This window comes from Typopeltis vanoorti, chromosome 8 (assembly GCF_054136105.1).
Source record: "Typopeltis vanoorti isolate ZY-2024b chromosome 8, IOZ_Tvanoo_1.0, whole genome shotgun sequence".
NCBI classification, from domain to species: Eukaryota; Metazoa; Arthropoda; class Arachnida; order Uropygi; family Thelyphonidae; genus Typopeltis; species Typopeltis vanoorti.
In genome coordinates this window covers 62,428,800-62,443,403 of record NC_143556.1, presented here as the reverse complement: position 1 = coordinate 62,443,403, position 14,604 = coordinate 62,428,800, and the positions used below count along the sequence as shown (strand labels likewise).

The 14,604-nt window shown below is 34.7% G+C and overlaps 1 protein-coding gene across 3 annotated transcripts in view; it reads left to right on the top strand.

Annotated features, from left to right (window-relative positions):
- LOC150104041 (ecotropic viral integration site 5 ortholog-like) overlaps window positions 1-14,604 on the top strand; it is a 340,587-nt gene that overhangs the window by 86,087 nt on the left and 239,896 nt on the right. For all 3 annotated transcript variants that reach the window (XM_090396705.1, XM_090396704.1, XM_090396706.1), the window contains one exon: window positions 7,784-7,981. In XM_090396705.1, the coding sequence (XP_090252831.1) occupies window positions 7,836-7,981 (146 nt within the window). In that variant the 5' untranslated portion in view covers window positions 7,784-7,835. The remainder of the gene's footprint in view (window positions 1-7,783; window positions 7,982-14,604) is intronic.

The following is a 14,604-nucleotide window of genomic DNA, read 5'->3' as shown; positions in this document are numbered from 1 at the left end:
ACCAATTGTGAGGAATTTTACTTAAGAATTGCATTGGACCACGTTGGAGAACGGTTCTATACACTGATGCATGGTTTGGTCTTAGGAAAGAAATTCCTAAATACATTCCAATTGCATTTCTGGATGCAATACACAGCCAGCGCTGGAAGTATAAAAGTTCTCTAACGTCAAAGAAAGTGATCAATTGCCTTGACATTTTGTAAAAAGGGAATATAATTAAATGTCCTGAGTGAGTGACTCAGCGTTTCAATAAGCATTTTAGAGAAACCACACAGTCATCCAGGACATTTAATGATATTCCCTTACAAAAATTTGGGAATTTTTAAGTCGGTTATCTGATATTGTATGTGTGCGTTCAGTAATACATAACTTCTGGCACACACCACCGGACTAACGATATAGGTAATAGTAATAATTATGATCAGTATGAAATCTTTCTTGTATACCGAATATTTTATCAGAGAAGTCTGTATACAATTATTATGATAATACAATCATACTATACCTCTCTGAAGTGGGAAGAAATATCAACTGAAATAACTCTTGTGGTTGTTACCTATCCCTTAAAGTGTTATATCTTGCTATTAAAAATTAGTTAATGAATTAATTCCTATCAGAACACCAGTCGAAGTTTTCTTCGTTTTCCACTGAGGTCAGCCTTTACCGTTTTGTTATTTAATTAGCTAGGTATCTGTTACTAAAACATTTCTGGATGCAATACACAGCCAGCGCTGGACGTGTAAATCGTTCATCTGTTCTCACTCAATGTCAAGCGTCGTTTAGTGTGGTGCATTACGGGTAATGGTTCATTAGCCAATGGGTTTCTCATTTTAGCAATGATGAGATCCATATGCCTCCATTTTTTAAGCTTCTCTTGAAGAAAGATTCCAATAATAATGTTCATGGCGTGTAGAGAATTTTTCATATCTTTCTTTTATTATATATTATAATATGTAAGAATAATCGCGTTATTATTATTTTTAAATGATGCTGGCTTCGAACTAGATTTTAGATAACGGATTGTTCATCAATTATGTAACGCTATCTTCTAGATTTTTAGATCCCTCTTTCCCAAGGTATAACCTTCTTCTCAAAAGAGTTAATTTGATGATCCACAGATTTCACATGAAATAAATATTATTTGAGTATCTCAGTGTTTTCAAAGTTTAATTCTACAGAAGCTGGATTCATTCGGTGAAGACGGCTGAAAATCGTTAGGCAACTGCTCTCCATGCGTTACCGCCATCAATTCTTCATTTCTACTACTGTATTTATAAATTTTTATTCATTACTCTATGAAATCGTGTTTTTTTTTTTTTCCCCCGAGAGGAAGGCTGCTGAGAGTAATTTCTCACAATTCCCTTACCTCTGCCGAAGATTGACAAAATCTAGAACGGGCAGGAAAAAAAAAAAAAAGTTAAAGTTTTCTACTATAACTAGAATCGATTTATAACTGTCTTTCTTCTGCTGATTTAGCGTAATGAAATTTGTCACGAGAATCATTGGGATATTTAATTTTTTAAAAATCATCTTGGTTTAGAAAATGTATTTCTTTCTCTACGCGTTTATCCCGCTCCAATGCAGGGTCCGCGTGCTACATTTTGATACGACTTTTTGTTGGTACAACCCTCAACCGGCCTGCCGCTGGGGGAGGGGGGGGGGTGTATTTTTTTTACTATAGCAACGTGTGTGCACTGGGCCGGTTTGCGGAATGAAAAACCCCAGATAAACTTGGAGGGGGAAACCCTGCTTTCCACGCCCAAGACCGGCTAACTTGGCTGTGGCTGAGGAAGATCCTTAAGCTCCTCACGTCGTAGACGGGAATCGAACCTAGGACACTCCTTCTCCAGGCATATGGTTGCGAAGCGCATAGCCACTAGGCTAACCGTGCAGACTTTTAGAAAATGTATTTATTAATAAAATAAAAAAAAGCATTTTAATCATTTGTATTGATCTCTTGATGGATGTATTTATAAACTGTAGTCAGTTACGTTGCAGTATTTCCTGTATAAATACAGCGATTGCGGTGCAGTACTTACAGTAAAAAAGTGCAATGTTTACAGTACAGTAGTACAACACTTTAGCCCAGTGATCTATTATACGACAAGGGAAAGCGTTGTATTCTCCTTAATAGTTTTTCATCCCGTAAAATACACCAGGATACCTGTATTCTCTTCTCAAGAATACATGTAGTTAACAAATATGATATACTATCTTCAGTATTACTTACTTCCTCTGTAATTCCAAGGAATACAATTTTTTTTCCTCATTTTCAGAGTCTGTAACAATTATTTTTTCAACAGATTTACTGCGTCAATAAACAATGCACTTTCTACATTTCCCATCTGGGCCTACCATCCACTGAATTAGAAACCTGGTCACATGCATCACCGCATTTTCTGGACAATTATTTAAGAATGTTGCCGGTCAGTATTCACCAATAGTGTTGATCACAATGAGAAAAACAACGGATCTTTCGGAATTCGATAAAAGGCATATTGTGGGTACCTGTCTGGTTGAAGCTGACTGGTTTCTCAAAAGGCAAGATATCCGAATGTTTAATAAGTGGGAAAATAACCCTCATAGCTGGTCTAAGAGGTGTAACTGTAGTCCTAAAACAGTCTGTCAAGAACGAGATCGCCTTCGTATGAAAAAGCTGCACGGAACTTAACTGTGTGCAGAAATTGAATGAAGCATTTAACGAGCCTGTTCCTGACCCATATCATACCGAACTGTGCGCAGGAAATTGAAGGGATCGGGTATTGGCAGTCGTATGCCTCTACGTAAAATAAATGTTTCTAATTCAGTGAATAGCACAGTACTATTTTTTCCCCTGTTAAATGTGTGTGTGTGTGTGTGTGTGTGTTTTGTGCAGTGGCGCACTCAGGATTTAATCTTGGAGGGGGCCGAGCGCTCAGGATTTAACCTTTGGGTGGGGGCCGAGTTGAGTAGATGTTTTGCGAATACACACTACACATCGCATATGACCTATAACTGAGCATCTGCAGTGATCGCTAATTCATAAGTAATAAGTAGCACACAACATAATTAGGAAAAGATTTTTGGAAATTTTTCTAGTGTTTTTTCCTTTTCTTTGGGGGGAGCCCGGTCCCCCAAAAGAAAAGGAAAAAACACTTATCCTTATCCCCCCCCTGGGTACATCACTGGTTTTGTGACTGGTTTGCCTGTTTTGCTGGAGGAAAAAATCTAAGTTTCCAGGAAAAGAGAAGAAAAGCTACTTCCGTAAAAGCCGATTACATTCATTTCAAAAATACACATAAAAGTTCCTCTCATGCCGAGAATCCAGCACGTCTTTTCCATTGGAGGGCGCATAATCCACCATTCTTTTACTGCACTACGGTGGTAGAATAATGTAACGTAGAATAGCATATAAAGCAATATTTCGGCAGCATAGTCTGTCTTCCAAGCTACAATAAGTTTCTTTTTTAAGTAGGATTATGATTTCATATTGATATTTGCTAGGATGCAGTTGCTTCTTTAAGTCATCAGTTGTTGATCTTGTGAAGCGCTTTGCTTGGATGTTGCTCTAGTACATTTTTCACAATTTGCATTCACAATCTTTTCCTGTATGTATTTAATTTATGGACAGTTGTTAAGCAGTGTGTGTTCGTTCGTCTAAAATTCGAGATGTAAGCGAAAGAATTAATCATGAAATATCAATATCAGAATTTTAGTTTTCCTACAACTGTATTGACAATGGCTATGAAACTTAGCCGAAAATTTTACAAATAAAAATATTAAACGTAAGTGTTTCTGCTATTAATATTTTATGATACTTGTATGTGTGTGTGTCGACTTTGCCGGTTCATGAATATTTCACTAAAGTTTATAAGGCAGAACACCGGAATAAGTTGATAACACGACTTTTCATCGCGCACGAGATTTCTTCATGTGTAAACAGACAAATAGTAGACAAAATAAGGACTAACAAAGTGACAACTGTTAGTCCTTATTTTGTCCATATAACTGATGTTATATCCTTATATAACATCAGACACAAAGAAGACTGATGTTATTTTTAAAATATTTCTAATTGCTCAGAACGTTGTGCGTGTCGTAGTGTAGTGTATATATATTTGTTTCTTGGGTGTTATCTGACAAGTAATTCCTGAATTTATGTGTACTGTATTTCTTTTGTTCTAATTAGAGTACGATTTATTCGATAGTATTTCATGATCAAGCATATAGAAGTATGAAAATGAAGTGATCCACTTTATTAAATTTACAAAAAAAAAAGGGGGGGGGGAGTTACTAGCAGGAATATGCGACTTGCTGAAAAGTAGTACAATGCTGAATGGCGGTTATACTTGAAAGCCTGGGAAAGGCATTTCGTTAATTAAATGGTTAACTGGTTTTCTTTGCTTTACTTTTATTTTTAACAAGAATACAACGTGCAGAACTTTTGTTGCTATTCAATGATGTTTAGATTCCTTATCTCTTATTAAAGCTTAAACGGCTTCTTAATAAAGCCGCTTACTGGAAACAAATCTAAACTTTAATTATAGTCTTCTGTTCTTTGTTATTGAATCATCAGTTTTTCCCAGTGTATAAGCATTCCTTCATTCGTCACTTGGCGATTTATGGTTGTTATCAATACCCTATAACTGCCATCTTTTCATTGAAAAAAAAAAAAAAAAAAAACCTAACTATCTTTATCAATAACACAAATTCTTAATAGGATATCGCAATGTGAATTAAGCTTTTAAAAGAACCTTAATAGGTATCTCTACAGAAAGATACTGAATGTTTGAGTATCCCCCCCCCCCCGCATTTAAACAGTAAAATTTTCAGTTTTATTTCTGCTTTTACAGTTTCTCATTTTATTAATATTTTATGAATAATATTTAACAATAAATAATTCATAATATTTCAGTAAAATTTGTGTACCTTAACACACACTACAATGATTATTACTACACTGCCATTTATCTTCTTCCTTGAAAATTAGCTGATATCTAATCTTCCCAGAAAATTATACCCCATTCAGTTGATTGCTTTCTTGTCTTCAAAATAATGCAAGAATCTGTTAACAGCCAATTTACAAAATCCGACATCCTTTTCCTTAACCAATGATCGATAGCATATTTCTATTCTAGTTTTACAAGAGGAATTTTTGCGATCAACTACTTTCGGACGAGAGCCACTGCAAGGTTTGGGAAAGCAAAAGCTGTTGCTCTTGATATCTCGAAGACAACTGATCGATTTAGATTAAAGGCTGTCGAGTAATCTTCCACAGTGGTGTCTCTCTCTTCCCTGTTTTGCGATAGTATCAAGTTTTTTCTGTCTTTTGTTATAGATAATCTATAACAAAAGATTTTATTGTCCAATTTCTTTTCTCCAGTGCCATTTTGAAAACTCTTATGTACTTGGCTTTCATTTATAAGTGTAAATAAAAAAAAATGTTGAACATATTTTTTTTTTTGTTATTCTTCGTGTGCCACTGCTATGAAGATACAAGTATATGCAAATAGATGAGAATAATTTCTCAGCATAACTTCCAAAATAGTTCTAATTTTTAATGCATTAGTCATGAATTATGTCTTGCTACTCACGAACCGATTATTTGACTTCTGATTTTATCTCGCTGTGGCTTATGAAATGTTGGCTATAATGGCTCTAAACAGACCAAATGGATGGAAGTCACTGGAATCTAGTTGAAGACTATGATCCTGATCTGAAATTGTATGTACAGCCGCATAGACGTCCGCAGGGGGGGGACAAACGGGGCACTTGCTCCCCCCTGGGATATACTTGTGAAAAAAAACCCCAAAAATTAAATAAAAATTTATTGGTGTAATTATTTGTTCCCAAGCTTTGCCTCCCCTGGAATTTTTGTTCCCCCCCCCCCCCCAGAAATTCTGCGGACGCCCATGCACAGCCGTGCTCTGTATCTTCCTCACTGTGATGCATGGATAGACTAACATTGACTGCAGTCTGTGACGATGCAGTTCAAACATTCATCTTCATTACTGTGATAGTGCTGCAGATGCCTAATCTTAATGTACCATTCATAGTCATTTAGCTTTTAGTGAGATTTTCTTGTACCCGCTGTGCTGCCATCATCCCTTAATGCAGCCATTACAAAAGATATTGCAAACTCCGTATGGAGTGTGAAGATCATCAGTAATGCCCTTTGAATGGTATCAATGTTAGCATCAGTCTGACCTTGAACTGCTCTTGCTAGCAATTTATCGTTGGGATAACAGTAACAGCTTGTTCTTCTGTGGACATAAGAAAGACGCTGTGTTTGGAATGCAGTGCCTTATGATCCGGAAAAAAAAATATCCGTAAAAGACATCGAGCAATTTATCTTTTTGTGTATTTTGAAATGGTTATAAGACTACAATATTACACAAGAAAATGTTGACACAAAATCTTATGATTTTTTTTTTCCCTCAAGAAGGTTCTGCCTTTATAAGCAGAACCTCAGAAATACCTACAATCAATTGTTAATTGATGATATTAATGATATTCTTCAGTGGTGGTCTTGGGAGGCAAATGATAGCATAGCCAACCTCCTTTCTGTCTCATTTCCTGCAAACAGAATTTTCTCCACTTGATCCTACGTTTTAGAACTTTTTTTTTATTTGAGAACAACACACTGTTTCATGTGAGATGCCATTGCTCAGCAGCGACACAAAATGTCACTACAAATTCTTGCTAATAAACTTTTAAGGATTGCTCTCAAAGCCGTAAAAATTTTAGTAACTCCACATATAAATGACAAATAGAAGTCAGATTAATGACCCCCCTCTCTGAATTGACTTGCCAGAATTTAATCGTTAGTTATTTACTGTATAATTATTAAATGGTGTACGTATTTGTGATCTCCGAACTCTGTGCGTTTTAGGGATAGCTGAGAAGAAATCCATATTTAGAAGGGGGAAAAAATATACGAAAAACAAAGATTTGCAGGTCAGTAGAAGCAGACACTGACTAGTTCTGGATTGCACTTTTTAAATAGTTGTTTCGTTCTTCTTTGTCATGTAGTATATCTATTTTTATTTCAAAAATACTGTTAAACCATGAAGCTCGCCCGCTGTGAATGTTTTGTTGATATTTTCTATTGTTTTTATAGAAATTAGAATCTTTTCCGTCCACTGACATGAAAAAATCGAATAGCATATGTTATTTCACGTCATGCTCACATTTTTAAAAAGAAACTGCTGAATTTGCGAAGGCAATCGTTGTCCCCCCCCCACCACCTTCCGCCATTACCTGTAGCAGCTGTCTTGACTACGCATTTGTCATTTCAGCAGTATGCCTTAGAGATGCTAGAGCATTAAAGCTACTCAGGTCGCAATGGTTCGCCTTGCTCATGTCACTGCAGAGGCAAACAAGCTGTTTCTTCCTACTTTTATGAGCATTCAGATGTCACGTGACAAGATATACGATAGCTCGTTCTTTCAGTGTTCCAGAAGTGGAAAGACTCAGGATAATCTGCACACGATGAATGAAAGCAAAGTAATTAACTTTTACATCCTTATTTATGAATTTGAGCTGATAAATGAATTAAAATCTTACTGAATATGCATACAGCAAATAATGTGAATACATACGAATTAAAAAAAAAAAAAAATCAACTCCACGTCCGGTTAACATAAAATTGGTCATTAGGAGATAAGCATTTTGTTGATACTTTTGGAAATATGCATTTAAAAAATCATAAATATTTAAGAGTACCTATTTGATTTTATAATGATTGCCATTCTCAATTTACTACTAAGAAATAGTATTAAATACCACAATCCTTATTTCACAGAATTTTAATCCAATGGCTACCACATTCAAGATAATTAACGAAGTGCGTTAATATGGAATCTTCTCCTCCTAAAGTCATTTCATCGATTTCTGTCACTGTTTCTGAGGACTGTCGTAATGAAATTTCTGAAGACCCTTTACCAGGAAACTGCACTAAAAATGATATGGAGTTGTTGGCGCGACTCGAGATGCAAAACAGGTCAGGTTATGTAACAATCATTTATTTGCTATTTTCATTTTTTTCCCCCTGTTATGTTTCGCATACTAATATGAAATGTTTAATTTCTTTTTGAATTATCGAATTTTGCAACGGATTCAGAAACATTTGAAAATATTCGTCAATCCAATAATTTCAAGTCCATTTTTATAACTTTAAGATCTAGAACAGCTTTGATGTTAAGGTGTACTGACTTATTAGATCGATAAGCGTTTCTAATCAGGACTTGATTTCTAGAATTGTACTTGCTGGGAATGCAGTTAGAGTAAAAGATGTGTATGATTTGGTATGCACGAACGATATATGAAGTTGTTCATGTGTTTGCATCAGCAGTCAACATTTCTCGTCATCATTTATTGTAAGTGTAACATTGAAATGTTTTTTCGAAATGCGCTTTATTGTGTATGTAAGCAAATTATGCAGTATGTTAGAATGCCCACTCAAGGTTATTGCATTGTAGTTAAACAAGTCTAAATGTGTTTTCCAATTGTTTACGTCCATTGTCCTGTGCACTCCAAGGGTAAACATGTTAGCTCTGCTTTGCGATTGTGCCATGATGTCTATAAAATAAAATTAAAAAAAAAAAATGAATAGGTGGGAAAGAATACATTAAATTACAGTTATCGTAACCTTTCTTGGATTCATTCCCATTATTTGCGTTCACTATCTCAAAAGCCAAGCCATTTCAAGCACTGCTCTGCGAGAGAAATTCAACTCCTTTATAATCTTTAACCTCAAACACAACCATTATTGACATTGAATGTGGCTGATTGTGGGCTGAACTTTCTTTGAATCAAGGAGCTTAGGTAAGTCGCTTTTCTGATTATTTCAAGACATTATTGAAGTCTAAAATTTTCTAAAATATTCCTCTATCTTATTCTCTGTACCTTTTTTTTTTTTTTTTTTATTTATACGACCTATTAGTAAATGAACATTGATCACATCAGCTTTTTCAGTATGTTTTTAATTTCAGTTTTTTTTTTTTTTAACTTGCTTGTTTTGGGTAGAAGGAAAATCGTGTCACTTCTTTATCCTTTGAAAAGCCTTTTAAAAGTTCATGGTGGTATTGTATTAGAATCCAAATTAAACAGGCTATTTAATCTGGATTAGCCTAGAAAAGTAAGTCGATTAGGAAAACTTCATTCACAGCATACTATAAAAACAAAACAAAAAAAAAACAGGATTGTAATAATCCAAGACAAATATTTTTCATAAGCCAATCATTAGTTAGATATTACCAATTTGTGCATATATTGGAAAAGAAAAAAGATAATGTAAGTAGTTACGTTTCAAAGTACCACACTAGGGTGCTGACTGACACGTTTTCATCACTACGTTTGGGGATCCAGTATTATGTAAAAAAAAAAAAAAGTCCCGTAATATGTCGTGACAAACAAACGGTTCTGAATGATTTCTGTATTCATTCTTTGTTGTCAGGTACATAAGACAAAATCTACACATATCCTATTTTTACCGTATTCATCGCATCCTAATCAGTTTTGGTATTATAATTGTGGTACTTATTTCACAAAAGGAGTTTTGGAGGCTTCAGAGATTAATCCCAAAACCTCCAGTAAGATTTACGGTTAACGATCCTTCTTGCGATGGTCTTCGGCATACTTGTTCCACTTTCGTTACTTCCTCTCTTTTACAGTCATCTCTTTTCTGATTTCGCTTTCCTCTTCTTCATTTCAGTGGTTTCTTTACTCAAGCCACAGTGTGATTTTAGTAGTAGACTTTCGTCTACTATTTATAAACTACTCGAAAGTCTACTACTTCTAAACAGTAGTCGACTTTCGTCCACTCTGTTTGTTGTAGATGCTTTATAAGATTCAGATTTTCTTTGAAAATCTGAACCTTATAACAACTTTTCATTTTCTTTGAATTTAAGGGAGTATAATCCTACTGTCCTAAAACCATAAAATCAAAATCATATTTTATTTCAAAATATCCTACATATTGATCCTTAGGCGGTTGAGCAGAATGGAGAATTGCTCGTTTGGAACTGAGCCAAACTGCCAAGTTTTTTTTTTTTTTTTCATAATCTAAAATCGATCTCGACTTCTTTATTGGTGTGAAAACAGCTGTATCCTGTAATGTATTAGATAAATGAGGTTAGAAGAAAATGATCACGTAAATATTTTTCTGTGCTGCGATCACTTTTTGGAGAAAAGATTTGACAAGTTGGCTCCAGTGACAAAATAATTTTCTCTTATGATATGCTACAGGAATATTTGAAAAACCCCAGTTTCGAACAGATTCATGTTGAACCATCCGAAAATACTAGCATACGCTAATCTGTGATAACTGCACATTCAACGTACCGTTAGCATACTCTTCCTGACTTATACCATTATGGGCAGTAATACCCTCTCCTCTACCGTTGCGATGCGCAAAGTATAACACTGTTAATGAGTTGAATCTTCCTGCAATGACGAGGAGTTCATATTTTCTTCGCTCCTTGACCATCACGTTAATTTTGTTGTGTGTAAGATTTTTATAGTACTCGTCGAAAATAAATAAAAAAAAAAACTTAATGATGTTTTCACAGCCAGATCCTCGATCTGGAATAATTTAATAATTAGAGGCTTCTAAGCGAAAGATTTGTTTCTTTTAATGAAACATCTAAGAAATCAGATCGATCTTGGCAAGTTGTCAAAACGAGCTTTTTTTTTTTTTTTTTTTTTTTTTTTACCCAAAAAGTTCTTACTCGCTTCCAAAACGTGTCAGAACTTCAATCTGCAACAACTGCTCAAGTCGAAGACATTGATTACTAATGCACCAGTCCAGTCCAGTCTTTATTTTTTTTTTTTCCAGTTGAAGGTGAATTAGCTGGCCTCCTGCGGAAGTGGATTTTTTTTTTTTTTTTTTTTCTCGCAAAGCAGGCAAACAGGCCAGAAGAAGGCATGCATTTTACAGACAAAAATGGCTTTGGCTCATCGCCTTAGTTGCTTTGGTTGTAATTCCAAAACAATAACAATAGCCGTTTTTTTTTTTTTTTTTTTTTTTTTTTTTTCCTCGCAAAGCAGGCCAGAAGAAGGCATGCATTTTACAGACAAAAATACCTTGGGCTTCATCGCCTTAGTTGCTTTGGTTGTAATTCCAAAACAATTTGGAATTACAACCAAATAGCCGTTCCCCCCCCCCCCAAGGGACTTGAATTTACTAGTCGTCTTCAACAGAAAGAACCTTGTATTTTTAATTTTTCAGGAACATGCTTTACTTACCCTTCTTGACGGCAGAAAGTGCGGTAAAATTCGAAATTAGTCTCCGGAATAATCGCATGAAGCCAAAATATGCATTAAAACTAGAATTTGTAACATTAAAAAAAAAAAAAAAAAAAAAACGTATATCAAAGTTGTCCGTTTTATAACATGCAAATTTATGTTCTCATCTTTTTCACAACCTTCAACAATGGTCTTGTGATTAATATGTGCGTGCTCATGTTTATAACCAATTTGTGACATAATGTTCACATTTGTTCTAACCTGCGTATAATTTTATCAAAAGATCATATGATACGATGTACAAATATATACTTATACTAATCGAGGATAGCCTAAAATGTTATTGATCTTCCCATCCCAATAGTAGCAGAAGTGGCGATATTTGAATTGTAGTGTGCCACATACAATTATGCAGGACGGAATTTTATTACTCACCTAAAAAGAAATAACGTATGATAGAATTAGGGTAGTTTGTTCTTTTTGTTTAATTCTGACATAAAACAATGCATAAAAAAATAATTAAAAGCTCGGTGTACAAAATTCGATAGAACTCTGTACACGAACTATAGCCCATCGATTAACCCTGTCAAGAGATAATATCGTGATTGGGATATTCATTTGATAATCTAGTCTTTGCAACTCAAAGTTGGATTGTTTTAACGCCGTTTTTTTCTGTCGAATGAGACAGTTTGCTAGCATTGAATTCATGTTTTGCGACGTCACTTTTGTTACAAAAGGATCCTTCTTCTATGCACGGGGACATTAAAAGCATGGCGTGTTGCTTGCTGAGAGAGAAGGAAGGAAATTATTTTATTTATTTGCTTTGTAGCGGCTTTATCGTATCAGTCTCCTTTGTGCTGAGTTTTTGCAATAGTATATCACTTGTTAGTGAGGCATATTTTTAATATATTGTTTTGAATTTTAATGTTTCCCACCCACATAAGGTTGTAAACCTATATTACATTAGTACTTTGGGCAGGTTAAGGATTTTATCATTTTATTTATTTTGGTCAAACAGGATTGCCCAAAATTAGCAATCTGCGAGTTTTCCTTAAAAATAGTTCTCCCATTACTAGTTGTAATAGGTGGAACCATTTTATGCTAATTAAGTGTAGTCTCCAAAGTATATCAAATCCGCTAAGTAAATATCAATCATCAGCGTGTATTAAAGATTTTAATTTTTAATTTCATAGACTTCTACTGTATTTTGAAAACAAGTATTTTATTTTATTTTTTTAACGTGTATATTTTAAGCATTTTCTTGTTTATTTTCAATTCTTATTTTATATTGCTTTCCTTAATTTTTTTAATCGTTTTGAAGGCCGTAACATGGTTCTCTGTATAATTTCATAACATTATTTCTGTAGGAAATTAGCCTTTAATTGCTCTATTTTCAATAAATCGCGCATCACCGTAAACGACCACGTTATTCCAGAATACAATTATAGACTTTTTTTTTTTTTTCCCCAAGTGTGTAAACTGATAACACTTAAATAACACCGAACTTAAATTAATCTTTACTGGGAAGGCGAAATATTACATATGGTAATATTTCTCCTGAAGCAAAAGTAATTTGATAAATTCCAGTTACTTTGTTTTTGTGGTATTTCATCAGGATTGTAATTTAGACATTCCTTTCACCAAGAAGCATGAGTGTCGCGCGGCACCAACATGAAGAATGCGAATTATCAATATCCCATTGTTCTCGATTTTTATTTTATTTTATTTCGTTTATTTATTTAATTTTAATTTTTTTTTATCGGCCTGTTACATCCCATCGTTGAGCATAGATGCTTCCAGTTTTCTTCGTTCTTCTCTCACTCACTCACACGGCTCGTTATCCAATTGTTTCCCGCTGTTCATGTAATCTCATCTCGTCGCCTCTTTCTCTACATCTCTTTCTCTGAATAACTTTCTCTTTCTTTGTATATATTTTTGTAATCTTCTGTGTGCTTTTAAATTCCCCCATATGCGTTTTACTCCCATTGTTCTTTCGCGTTTTTCTCCCCTCATTAATTTTTTTTCTTCTTAAATCAATGAGACCAATTTTGGACACTGTATGTTAATTTGGAAAATGAACAGAATCACTGTATTCTTTTAGGGGAGATAGATAGGTATATTTGGCATCAACACCGAGCCAATCCAGGCTTCAATAACGGGGGTCCTGCTGTGAATCCGCATCTCGCTATGGTATGGATATTGAGGCAAGGTTAAGATGACATATGAATCTTATTGCTTGATTTGAGACCATTACTCTGCTTACTGGAGACCCGAAGTGACTTAAAATGATCTTAACACTTAGTTCACTTTGGAACCGAGTGTGCTATAGTTCCGGCCTTCCATTTGTGGGATTATCATTAAAAAAAAATAACAAATAAAGGACTCCTAAAACCACTTTTTCCTTTCCTTCAAAGTACTACGTTTATAGATGGAGTTCTTGTTGTATTTAGCCACTCGTGCATTGACTGATTAGATAAGGCTTCTTTGTTGATCTGTGAATGTCTGTAAAAGTTTTGAAATTGCCAAAAGTGAGAGATTACCGACATAGATGTTCCATTAAATTAATTTTAATCTCCCCTCCCCCACTGTAAAATCTTAATGACAGGTATTCCGCATATTACAATATAGGTCACATGATTAGATCACAAGTTTAAACACTTATATCGCCAAAATAAATAAAGTAAGAAGTGTTAAACAAACTTTGTATGTGCTTGTAATGGAAATTCTCGTGTTAGCTGTGTGGCGTTGACAACAGCCTCGCAAATCAAATGACTGATTTCATAGTGAAAGTCAGAAATGGTCGCGTTTTCTATAGCAGTATGGAAAATCTCCTCTACCACTACTACTACGTAAATCGATTCGAAACTGGCATATACAATTTTTGACACGTGGCTGTGTGCAGCATCGGAAACCGAGGCAAGAACGGCTTCCAGAAACTACAGCGAAATGTGTGTGGGGGGGACACTCGAAGTTACAACTTGCATTTGATAATATTGGTATATTTCCAATAAAATGCAATATATTATACGTGACAAATTATATTCTTGTTTTAAACCTTACTCAAGTGTAAGCAAGCATAGTTCGCTTCTCTCTACTCAGACAATATTGCTATGTATTTTTGGGAAGGATCACTACCCATACAAAGTTTTGGACAGTGACCCTTCCTGTAATGCGTAGCAATATACACATCCGAAAGAATTTTGCATTATGGGATACTAAGGTAATATGGCGATACACATACACCATTACAAAATTAATAACGGAAAAAACTCACGTACAAAAATCTATAAATATTTTTTTTCGTTATTAATTTTGTATCGATATGTCTACTCACGGTATACCTCTTTTAAAACATACACCATTGCCTTAGTATCTCAT